The sequence below is a fragment of the Emydura macquarii genome, unplaced genomic scaffold, assembly GCF_026122565.2.
Source record: "Emydura macquarii macquarii isolate MOO-44397 ecotype Brisbane River unplaced genomic scaffold, CSIRO-AGI_Emac_v2 contig_318, whole genome shotgun sequence".
In the NCBI taxonomy this organism is placed as follows: Eukaryota; Metazoa; Chordata; order Testudines; family Chelidae; genus Emydura; species Emydura macquarii.
The window spans coordinates 3,159,875-3,172,987 of record NW_027130455.1 but is presented as its reverse complement, the minus strand read 5'-3'; the positions used below and the strand labels follow the sequence as shown (position 1 = coordinate 3,172,987).

The following is a 13,113-nucleotide window of genomic DNA, read 5'->3' as shown; positions in this document are numbered from 1 at the left end:
ATTCAGCATTCCTCTTCTGGAATCTGGAGCAGTTGCCGCAAAGCCTTCAAAGTTTCCAAAGAGCAGTAGCTTTGCAGACTTCTTTGAGTGAAATAAGGCCCTTAATTAGTTATTTTTTCTTAATAATGTGAGGGGCGAAAAAGATGAGCTGTATTGTGAGTTGAAGGGTAATTGATTCTATAATGAAATGTTTTCATGACCTGCAGAGATCATTTCATGTTCTACAACTAATCTGCATTACATTTTTTTTCCAGTATTTATATTTCCTGTTTTGTATAGTTTTGTTTCTGTAACTTTGACACAATATAACCAATACAATATCTGGTTCAGTTATATATAGGATTTCATAGGCTGGTGAATGCCTTAAGCACAGATTTTACACTTCAAATTATCATTCTGTTATTCAAAAAATAGTCTATGTGATTCAGTATTATCTGTATTTTATTATACATACATATTCAGAAAAAATATAGACAGATGACTGTATATTTCACACAGTTTTTTTCCCAAAAAGTGTGTAATGAGTGTAAAGAAAGATTTGGACTGAAAGAAGTTACTCATTCTTCACATTCTCTACACATTCCCAGTAGTGGTAGTTGTGCCAGTTGTACAGCAGAACAGTAGAAACATCTGAAAACAGTACCTCGGGAAACACCTATGCCCCTACTGATCCAATGATACCAGAAGCAAGACTGTAAAGGAAGGCAGGGCACTTCAACTGCCTCTGTTCCTTCCAGCCATGATAGTATGTGTGGAATTTGAAAAGTCAAATATCCCTCTCCTGCACCAGAGGGATTATTACCTGTGATACTGTCATGATTTTGTATGCAAACCATAGAATAAGGCATATTCCAGGCTTCAAAGAGTTTAAACTCTTGACTCCTGCTCTCTGGGGGAGTTTTATCTACTTCAGTTTCTCTGGATTTCAGTGAGAGATGAGGGCATTCAGTACCTCAGGAGGGGTTCAGCACCTTGCAGATTTAAATCCCAATTCAAGATACAGGGACTCAATTTTTATGTAACTGAAAATAGAAACTCACATATTGTCAAATGATGTTTCTTTGGTTTTATGTTAAACACCATAAAATATAAATTGCCGTATTGTGACCCTAGGCACCCCTGAATTCACACCTTACACACTACTGCAATAACGAGAGTCTTGGAGCACCTTAAAGACTAACAAATTTCTGCGGGCATAAGCTTTTGTGGGCTGCAACCCACTTCGTCAGATGCATTGGTTGCAGCCCACGAAAGCTTATGCCCACAGAAATTTATTAGTCTTTAAGGTGCTACAGGACTCTCGTTGTTTTTGCTGTATACAGACTAACACGGCTATCCCTCTGGAACTTTTCACTACTGCAATAATATTTGTACAAAATATGCCTAGTGAGGTATCATATGAAAACTATTAACACGCTGGTCATTAATATCATTTCTAAAATCCATATGTTAACCTTCTTCTTTGAGTGCTGTCCCTGTTGATGCTCCACTTTAGGTGTCAGTGTGTCCCAGCACCGTTGATCAGAGATTTTTGCAGCAGTGCTTGTCTGGGCCAGGCAAGTGCAGCGGGTGTTTCGCTATGCCATTGGTGCTTCAACTGCTGCATGCACAACCCAACGCCTTTGATTACTTCTCAACCATCCCTGGCCTGAGATGGAGTTCCACAATGCTGACCCTAACAGAATAAGAAACACAATATAATTAGTTCTATAGATAGTTTAAATAAAGAGTTTAGTCATAATACATTAGCTTCAGAATAAGTCATAAGTTCTAGTAAATAAAAATTATTTTTTCCTTTCTTTCCTTAGTTGCTAGATAGCTCTCTTTGTAAAAGTAGACACTACTCTAAAATGCCTAGCTCCTCAGGTTTTAAGAGATGTGGATCCTATAGAGACACAATTCCGGTCTCAGACAGCCACTCTCTATAGGTCAAATGCCTTGGGGAAGAACACATCTTATTGAAGTGCATATACAGCACTAACCTAAAGCTAGAGCTATGCGTGATAGAGATCTCCGCCTTAAGCTCATTTTGATGGAGAAATCCCTCAAACCTGTCTCAGAACCAGACTCCAGTGTAAAACAGGAGAAAGACAAGGCTCATTCCTCCAGAAAATCAAGGAAAAGAGCCACGGCCTTGCCTGATAGAAGCACACCCAAAACGAAGTGGTCTCTGGCCAGGTCATTGCCCTCTGTGTCAACCGCCTCATGGGTGAGCATTTTTTATGCTCTGGGTGTGACATTCCTCTCTGCAGTCTGGACTGGTATACTGCTGTGAACTGTTCAGAACAGGTCAAACATGTATTACTTAACAGCAGGAAACCATCTATTCATAAAACCTACACTCAAAAATAGACAATGCCAATCAAAACACACTAACACACTTTCAGCACACCTGCCACTAGTTCTGGACTACTTATTAGAACTAAAATCTGCGGGCCTTTCCATGAGTTCCATTAGGGTACACCTCGCAGCTATCAACATGTTTCACCAAAAAATCAAAGGTCTATGAGTGTTTACCCACTCCATCATCAAAGGTTTCCTAACAGGGCTGCAAAACATATACCCAGAAGTCCATGATCCCACACCAACTTGGTATTTAAAGCTGGTGCTAAAGTCTCTCACAGATCCCTCATTCGAACTTCTAGCTACATCTTCAGTCCTTCACCTGTCAATGAAAATAGCATTCTTAGTTGCAATCACCTCCGCTAGAAGGGTAGGCCAATAGGAGCTCTCATAGCACATCCTTCTTACACCATCTTCTTTAAGGACAAAATTACTCTAAGACCTCACCCTACATTTCTACTTAAAGTAACATTGTCCTTTCATATAAACCAAGTTATACACCTTCCTATGTTCTATCCCAAACTGCATCAGAATCAATAAGAAGCTAGCTGGCACACACTAGATGTCAAAAGAGCATTGGTGTTCTATCTAGATAGAACCAAAACATTCCGCAAATTACCAAGACTGTTTGTATCAACTATTGAATAATCCAAGGGATCCACAATATCTACCCAGAGACTCTCCAAATGGACCTCTAGCTGCATCTACCTTTGCTACAAACAAAGCAGAGCAAAACCACTTTTGCATATTAGAACCCTCTCCATTAGGGTGATAGCAACATCTGTCGCATTCCTGAAAAATGTACCTCTTACAGACATTTGCCAAGCTGCAATATGGGCCGCTGAGCACACAGTCATAAAACATTATGCAATTATACATAGCTCAAACAATGACATACTGTTAGACTTTACAGTGTTAACATCAGCCTCCTGAAACACTCCAAAGGCCCTTCATCCACGACAGGGCACTACTCAACAGTCACCTAAAGTGCAGCACCACAGCAACAGCACTCGAAGAAGAGAGGATTATTCACCCTATGCAATAACTGAGGTTCTTCAAGTGCTTGCTCATGTCCATTCTGATTTAGGTGTGTGTGCACACCACATGCACTGGTGCCGGACGTTTTTCCCCTAATGGTACCTGTAGGGCTGGCTCTACTGCCCTCTGTAGCGACATTCATATGTGCTCGCATATAGGGTGCTGCTGGTCCCCCTCCATACCAGTTCCTTCTTGCCAACCGTGACAGTGCTAGAACAACTCTCTTGCTCTCGCAAGTCTTCGTTTGCTAGTGGTTTCTAGCTTTCTAGTAATTCCTAGTGTATATAGTTTAAAGTAGGTAGTTTAGTTGTTAGTCCATTAGTTAGTAAGTTCCCAGGGTAGGGGCGTGCTCCGTTCCCCAGGGTTTAAACCCTGCGCTTCGTTTAAGAAGTCTATGCCACTGAGCGACCTGGATCAGAGCTCTTTAAGGTGTTGGGGGGAGAAACTCATAGACTCTAAGGTCAGAAGGAACCAATATGATCATCTAGTCTGACTTCCTGCATAATGCAGGCCACAGAACCTCACCCACCCACTCCTGTAATAAACCTCTAACCTATGATTGAGTTATTAAAGTCCTCAAATCAGGGTTTAAAGACTTTAAAGTACAGAGTAGTCAAAGATCAGTCAATTGCCAAATTAGGCTGTCCCATCATACCATCCTCTCCATAAATTTATCAAGCTCAGTTTTGAAGCCAGCTAGGTTTTTTGCCCCCACTGCTCCCCTTGAAAGGCTATTCGAGAACTTCACTCCTCTGATGGTTAGAAACCTGCATCTAATTTCAAGTTTAAACTTCCTGAGAGCCACTTTATATCCTTTAGCTCTTGTGTCCATATTGGTGCTGAACTTAAATAATTCCTCTCCCTCCCTGTTATTTATCCCTCTGTTGTATTTATAGAGAACAATCATATCTCCCCTCAACCTACTTTTGGTTCAGCTAAACAAGCCAAGCTTGTCTCCTCTCATAAGGTAGGTTTTCCATTCCGTGGATCATCCTAGTAGCCCTCTCTGCACTTGTTCCAGTTTGAATTAATCTTTCTTAAACATGGGGGACCAGAACTGCACACAGTATTCCAGATGAGGTTTCATCAGCGCCTTGTATAACGGTACTAACACCGCCCTATCTCTACTGGAAATACTTCGTCTGATGCATCCTAGGACCGCATTAGCTTTTTTCATGGCCACATCACATTGGCAGCTCATAGTCATCCTGTGATCAACCAATATGCCCAGGTCCTTCTCTTACTCTGTCGCTTCCAATTGATTCATCCCCAGCTTATATAAAAAATTCTTCTTGTTAGTCCCTAAATGCATGATAACCTCTCTAAGAAGTGTAAGATCTGTAGGAGCTTTTGCCCGAGACCTACGAAGGACCGGGACATTAGACTTAAGGCCCTTCTCATGGAGGCAGCGCTCAGACCAGTGTCAGAGCTGCGATCGGACTCAGGACCAAGTACCACGGCATCATTAAAGAGCAGTCCTCTGGCATCAGAGTCAACCCAGCACGGTTTGGTATTCCTGGTGCCGAAGAAGCGCCAAAAGAAAGCACACTCAGGAAGGGAGCATTTGCCGGCACTGAAGCCGGCTAAGAAAACTTCAAGGAAGCCGGAGTCAGCATGGAAGGGGTCTCTGCCCAGACAGACGTCGAGCCCGGCACCCGTGCCACCGCTGACTCCAGAGTGTGGCAGAGGCCCACACCACCTATTGATCCCCTCCATGCCTGAGGCATTCCAGGCGATGAAGGACCTGTTGGCCATGCTGGTGCCGCCTACACCAAGTGAGGGTAGGCCCCCGCACTGAGGAGCCGACACTGTGGCTGGGAGTTTGTTGAAGGGGATGCCAGCGTCTGTGCAACAGCCCCGCCCCCCCCCCCCCCCCCCCCCCCGTCAACTGGTCACCGTTCACCAGCCTTGAGGCGCTCATCGGGTTCTCGGCACCAGTCTCCAGATCTGCTCCCACACAGATCAGGTTCATGCCTGCAGTCGCCAGGCGCTAGGCACTGATCCCCAGAGCACTGGCTCCGATCCACCGAGTGTTGGCGTTGATCTTCAGAGCCTCAAAGTTCGCCCAGCCCGCAGCATCGCAAATTGCCAGCATGCAGCAGGTCACCGGAGCTGTGGCACCACTCAAGTCCTACAGAAAGCTGAAGGAGAAGACGCAGTCAGGATGTGGCCAACACTCCAGCTCCAGACACTGCTCCCCGACACCAGAATTCCAGCATAGAGACTCAGAAAAACAGGCAATGTCGGCGCCCCCATGATCACTGGGATATACCTCTTCAGATTCGGGGGTTATAGTCCCCCCTGAAGACGCAGGCTACAAAGCCCCCTGCTGTTTTCTTCATGCCACCTCAGATGGGGGGATGGCCTCAAGGACAATGGACTGGACCCTGGCAATACTGGAACCCACAGGGATTTCCCCATTCCACGGTGCCCTACCCACTCTCATCTATGGGAACTTCAGTGCCACGCCCTTCAAAAGAAGCCACTATGGCACTGGCCTTAGACGTCAACTCGGAGCATGAGGGGTCACTTTCGGAAAGTCCATCGGTGACCACCCCAACTAAGAAAGAGGCACCAGCAGCCCCTCAGCTACCAGCCTCCTCCTTGTCCTCCCCAGACGAGGCAGTAGTGGGCTCCTCGCATGCTGCCCCACTGGATGATTATAGATCACATCAGGGCCTGCTGAAAAAGGTTGCAGCTAACCTGGGCATTAAGATAGAGGAGCTTAAAGAACCTGTGGATGAGCTCTTTGGCATCCTGGTATATGCAGCCCCTTCCAGGGTGGCCCTCCCGGTGCATGAAAGGGTAGTGAAGCTGCCTAAGGCTTGGTGGCAAACCCCAGTATCTCTGCCCTCCACATTCAAGCTGGCAGAGAAAAAGTACTATGTGCCAGCTAAGGGTTTCGAATATCTATACACGCATCCATCTCCGGGCTGGTGGTCGCGGCGGCTAACAAGCACAACAGACAGGGGCAAATGACCTGCATTCCAAAGAATAAAGAAGCAAAGAATAAAGAATAAAGAAGCAAAGAAAAATTTATTCGACAGGGAGCCTACAGCTAAGGATGTCTAACAAGCAGGCGTTGCTGGAGCGATACCATTTTAACATCTGGTAATCACTGGAAAAGTTTTCTGACTCCCTCCCCCAGTCCTTCAAACAAGAGTTTGAGGCCATCTTGGAGGAGGGAAGACTGTGGCCAGGGTCTCGTTGCAGGAGGCTTCAGATGCAGCAGACTCGGCAGCATGGGCAATGAAGAGCTTCATGGCTCCAGTTGTCTGGTATCTCAACAGAAGTCCAGCAGTCCATCCAGGACCTTCCATTTGATGGCGCTGCTCTGTTCGCGGACCAGACCGACTCCAGGCTGCTTGGTCTGAAGGACTCTAGGGCCACGCTGCGCTTGTTGGGCCTTTATACCTTGTCCTCCTCAAGGAGACACTTCAGGCCCTCAGAGCAACAGAGCTTCAGAGGCCAGTCCACAGGGGAGCCCTACAGAAAGAGAAATAGAGAATACAAGCATTGCCAGGGCAATTTGACGGCATCTACTTTGAAACCAGACCTGAGCCACCATTCCTCGGGGGGAAAAGAGAAGCTTTTGAAGGTGCGCCTGGAGGCGACCAACCAGTTTACACTCAAGATCCAGTTTCCTGACTGTTCTCCTCCCGCCTTGCCTCTTTTCTTCTGGCCTGGATAGCCATTACATCAGACTGTTGGGTGTTAAAGATAGTGGCTATTGGCTACACCCCACAGTTCGTCTTGATCCCACCCTTCTTTCCTGTCCCTCTTCAGGGACCCCTCTCATGAGCAACTCCTCATCCAAGAGGTACAAGTCCTCCTGCAGATGGGAGCGGTGGAGGAGGTCCCTCAGAGTCTGAGAGGAAAAGGATTCTACTCATGGTATGTTCTGATCCCAAAGGCAAAAGGGGGCTTGAGACCCATACTGGATTTAAGGCCCCTAAACTAGTTCCTCAAAAAGCTAAAATTTCGCATGGTCTCCCTAGCAGCCATCATTCCTTCTCTGGATCTGGGCGACTGGTTCATCACCCTCAAATTAAAGGATGCTTATTTTCATATCACTATTTTCCCGGGCTACAGGAGGTTCCTGCGGTTTATAGTGGGAGCACGACTCTACCAATTTGCAGTCCTACCATTCAGCCTTTCTACTGCTTCTTGCATTTTTACCAAATATATGGCAGTAGTAGTGGCCCACTTCTGGCACAGGAAAGTGCACGTGTTTCCTTACCTCAACGATTGGCTCATCAGAGGCCACACAAGGGAGCATGTCCATCATGACATAGGAATCGTGAGAGAAATGTGTCGGTCACTGGGCCTGTTAATAAATTAACAGAAATCATTATTTACGCCTGTACAGAGAATACAGTTCGTGCGGGCAGTCCTGGACTCTATCTAAGCCAAAGCACTATTGCCCACACCAGATTCTGGGCTATGACGGGGCTTATAGCCAGGCTAAGGGACCACCCAATTACCACAGTGAGTGTATGCCTCAGCCTCCTGGGACATATGGCAGCTTGTACTTACATGATCCACTACGCGAGGCTGCATTTTCGGCTGCTCCAAATGTGGCTGGTCACGGTGTATTCCCCATCAAGGCACTCCCTCGACAGGGTTCTCACAGTCCCACACACACACATACTTACCTCCCTGTCATGGTGGATGAACCCTCAACAGGTGCTAACAGGAAACCCTTCAAGGCCCCGAGACCGACGCTGTCCTTGGTCTCAGATGCCTCAGATGTGGGGTGGGAAGCCCACCTTGGTGCCCTCAGGATGCTAGGAGTTAGCTGTTCACATAAATGTCAAGGAGCTCATGACCATCTGGCTGGCTTGTGAGGTGTTCCTGCCGCACCTGTCCAAAAGGTTGGTGCAGGTCCTCATGGACAACACAGCGGCAATGTACTATATCATCAAGCAAGGGGGAGCCAGATCCTCAGCCCTGTGTCGGGAAGCCATATGTCTGTGGGATTTCTGTGTGGATCACGACATCCACCTTGAAGTGGTCCATCTGCCAGGGCTGAAGAATACCTTAGCAGATCGTTTGAGCAGATCCTTTTGCTCTCACCACCAGTGGTCACTCCACCAGGAGGTGACCAACTGCATCTTCCAAAGGTGGGGAACTCCCCGGGTGGACCTATTTGCCACCAGGGAAAACAGGAAATGTGTTCGCTTCTGCTCTCTCCTGGGGTCGGAGGACAGCTTTCTGACAGATACTTTCCTCCTCCTGTGGTAAAGGGATCTCATGTACGTGTTTCCCCGATACCTCTTGTGCAGAGTTCTGGTGAAAAAGTCAAGAGTGACAAAGCACAAATCATCCTGATAGCCCTGGAGTGGCCTCGCCAACACTGGTTTCGGATGCTTTGGATCTCTTGGTGGCTCAACCTTGGTCTCTGCCACTGCGCCCAGGCCTCATTTCCCAAGACAGGAGTCGTTTATTTCACCCGGACCTAGCCTCCCTGCATCCGATGTCGTGGCTGCTGCATGGCTGAACAGGGAAGAGCACCACTGTTTGGCCCAGGTCCAGAAATTGCCATTGGAAAATAGGAAGCCTTCCACCAGGGAGTCCTACCTAGCAAAGTGGAAGCACTTCGCCTGCTGGGCGGCCTGTCAGAATGTATCACCGACGAAGTCTCCTATACAGGTGATCCTGGACTATTTGCTTCATTTAAAACAGGAAGACTTAGCCTTTTCGTCAGTAAAAGTTCATCTGTCAGCAATATTGGTATTTCACCCACCAATACAGGGAAAATCAATTTTCTCCCACGAGATGGCAGCTAGATTCCTTAAGGGGTTGGAAAGGCTCTTTCCTCCGATAGAGAGCCAGTTCCCCAGTGGGACCTGAACCTTGTCCTGTTCCAATTCACCGCTCCGCCTTTCGAACTGTTGCCCTCCTGCTCACTCATGCACTTGTCCTAGAAGGTGGCCTTTCTAGTAGCAATCACCTCTGCACACAGGGTGTCAGCGATTAAGGCCCTGACCTTGGAGCCGCCTTATACGGTGTTCTTCAAGGACAAGGTCCAGCTCCGCCCTCATTCTGCGTTCCTCCCAAAGGTCGTTTCCCACTTTCATGTTAATCAGGACATCTTCCTACCGGTATTCTGCTCTAAGACTCTCAGCTCTACCGAAGAGAGGTGCCTGCACTCACTCGATGTAAGGAGGGATGTAGCCTTCTACATCGATAGGACCAAACCATTCTGCTGTTCCACACAACTCTTCATAGCGATTGCTGACAGGATGAAGGGCAAACCAGTCTCCTCGCAACAAATATCATCCTGGATTACAGCCTGAATTCAAGCTTGTTATGAACAAGACAGAGTCGCGCCTCCGGTGTCCCTGTCGGCCCACTCCACAAGGGCCCAGGCATCTTCAGCGACTTTCCTGGCACATGTGCCTATTCAATATATTTGTAGGGCCACTACATGGTCGTCCATACATACCTTCACATCCCACTATGCCATCACACAGCAAGCTCGGACAATGAAGGATTCGGCAGAGCAGTACTGCAATCTTCACAGCCATGAACTCCTGCCCACCTCCAGAGACACAGCTGGTAAGTCACCTAAATCAGAATGGACATGAGCAAGCACTTGAAGCAAAAGAACGGTTACTTACCTCATAACTGTTGTTCTTCGAGATCTGTCTCTCATGTCCATTCCACAACCCACCCTCCATCCCCTCTGTCGGAGTTCTGGCAAGAAGGAACTGGAAGGGAGGGGGGCTGGGAGCGCCCTATATACGAGCGCATATGCGCACTGCTGCAGAGGGCACTAGAGTCTGCCCTATGGGTACCACTAGGAAAAACTTCCGGCACTGATGCATGTGGTGCGCGCACACATCTAAATCAGAATAGACATGAGCAACACATCTTGAAGAACAACAGTTAACAGTTAAGAGTAACCATTCTTTCTCTGAGACGTGTATCCCTGTAGGTGCCCCACTACCCCCCCTTACACTCCTCATCTTCGGAGTTTGTAGCTAGAATTCTACGGTAGAGAAGGAACTGAAGGGGTTGGGTTGTGCGTGCAGCGGGTAAGGCGCCAAAAGCGCCACGAGACATCCGCTGCACATATGCGGCCCTGACAGGCACTGCTTCAAAAATCTCCAATCAACAGCAGCGGGACACACTGACACCTAAAGTGGAGCACCCAAAGGGACACACATCTTGAAGAACCTCAGTTACCTCTCTTATATGTGAAATTATGAATTCCATCTGTAAGATGTTACTAGAGTGTATTTAAGACAAAAGAGCCTCGCCTAGGTATAGGTGATAAACAGGTCTGTCCTAGATAAAGGAATGTGGGTTTACCTCAGTTTGCATATTAGCAGTAAACAAAACTATCAAGTAAACCACAAGGGTTGTCCTGATCTTGAACTTGAAAAAATTAACATGGCTCCTGCATTCCACAAAGACAGGAGACTGAATCCCCAGGAGGCCTCCCTGACTTGTAAGACAAAAACAACCTCTTTGGGTATGTAAGGTACAGAGAGAGACTCCATCCTGATCCTTCGCCTTAAAGAGATAAAGAAACTAAGTGATTTAATCTCTGTTATGTGTCCTGGCCAGGCCAGCCAGTAAAAGGCTGGAAAGGAGACTGGGGGTGAGAGAAACCATCTTGAACAAAGACTGTATCTTGTTAGATTAAATTTTAGACTTTTAGATGTGCGTATTCTTTTTTATTTTTGTGTAACTATTTCTACCTTTTGTCTTTTATTTGGTATCACTTAATCCATGCTCGTTTTTAGTACACTTATTTTACTTTTATTATAAACCAGGGATGGCCAAACTTACTGACCCTCGGAGCCAAATACAATAATCTTGAGAAGTTCGAAAGCTGCAAGACATGCACAACCGTTACACATGCATTTTTTAAAATATTAACATCCTGCTTACTCTTTCATAGCTAATTACTGCTAGAGCTAGGGGCTTTGTGGGTCTCCATCCTGGTCATAAGTCTTCTGCCCTGTGGTGAGGAGGGGGGTTTTGGAGCTTCACTCCATGGGAGGCACCTGCCAGGGCTTAGGGCTTCTGTCCTGTGGTAGGGAGGGGGGTCTCAGGGCTTCCGCCCCACAGGAGGCGCTTGCCGGGGCTCAGGACTTGTACCAAAGCCCCAACTCCAGCAGACGTCTCCCACAGGGCAGAAGCCCTAAGGCCCCCCTCCCCATCATAGGGCGGAAGCCCCGAGGCCCCCTCTCCCCCCTCAGGCTAGTAGGCGGAGAATGGGGAGAGAGTATGGGGAGCTCCACGAGTCACGCTTGAGCTGTCAAAGATCCGCATGCAGCTTACGAGCCGTGGTTTGGCCACCCCTGCTATAAACCAATTCAGTGCTGTGTTTGAAGAGAAGGGTGTATTTACCTCAGTTAAATTAATAAAATGTGACTGATTCTTTAACAGAGCAGCAAATTTAATATCTTCTGTGAATGCACAGTGGTAGGGAGACGCTCAAGTTCACACATTGCTACCTGCTAGGTGAGGTTTGGCTGGGAGAGCCTTGATGAATTTGTTGATGAGGAAGACTGACAGGTGTGACAGGGAGCTGACACACAGTCTAATCTCCAGCAAAACTCACTCTTGCTGAGGCAGAGGGGTAACAGAGCTCTGGACATCCCCAACAGTATGTTACACATATAAAAGCATTATTCTTCAATTTGTTATAGAACGATCAGCAATCTGCATCTTCTCCTTCTGTGGACTCTCCATTGGTCATGCGAAGGTATCAGAGTATGTCAGCAGATACTCTATCACGATTGCAGAGAAGATACTGACAAGGACTTAGCAAAGGCTGCTTCACTGGATTTTATTTTAATACAGCCTCGTGTGCTCTTTATGTAATGTATACTTGTATTCAAAACACATTCTACATACTATAAAATCAACCACAGAATAAAGATGTAACATATGTAATGAACGTCAGTTGACTAGTTTACATTTAAGACATTAATTCCACTTTATTATGCACTTTATTGTAAAATACTGTATATTTAGAAGACTGGAAATACCTCAAATTTTAATGAATCTATTGTTGGTTGTAAATTTACTGTATCTTTAATTAAAATTACATGGAAAAGAGATTATTTTGCTATTCAGGTTAAGATTATGTATAAACTAATCTCCTAATTTCATGGTTTTCCAGATTTGCTAATAAATTCTATTACATTTGTAAAAGGTATGTTGTAGAAAATGATCTGATTATCTATAATCCATGGAGCAGCTAGGTAAATGTTGCATCTCTTATCCTTCATTTGATGGCTCCACTCCAAACTACTGCAGACTGGTCTATGCCTCTTGGTCAACAGTTCTGTTTGATGGCCCTAGAACTGACCACACTGTCAGCTTCATGTTTCTCTTGGTTTCTCTTCCTGCTGCTCTTACTGAAAGTACTGGAACCTTTCTAGCTTTTGAATTTCCTTGACTGTACTACTCTTATCTATGTTGTGTGCAGTGCTGTTGTAGCTGTGTTGGACCCAGGCTATTAGAGAAACAAGGTGGGTGAGTATATCTTTTATTGGACCAACTTCTGTTGGTGAAAGACACAAGCTTTTGAGTTTACACAGAGCTTACACAGGTGATTCACACTTACATACATATGGTATGTGCCACAAAGGAAAGAGGAAAAATATCTGTGTCACAAAATTAAGACAAAACAACGAGAGTTTTGTGGCACTTTAAAGACTAACAAATTTAATTTTAGCAGGCATAAGCATAAATTAAGACAGTTTTCTA

The 13,113-nt window shown here is 46.2% G+C and overlaps 1 protein-coding gene across 1 annotated transcript in view; it reads left to right on the top strand.

Annotated features, from left to right (window-relative positions):
• The window catches only part of CEP126 (centrosomal protein 126), a 71,605-nt gene extending 59,106 nt beyond the window's left edge, over window positions 1-12,499 (top strand). The window contains exon 12 of the mRNA XM_067567167.1: window positions 12,048-12,499. Within this exon, the coding sequence (XP_067423268.1) occupies window positions 12,048-12,155 (108 nt within the window). The 3' untranslated portion in view covers window positions 12,156-12,499. The remainder of the gene's footprint in view (window positions 1-12,047) is intronic.
• Window positions 12,500-13,113: the final 614 nt, after the last annotated feature.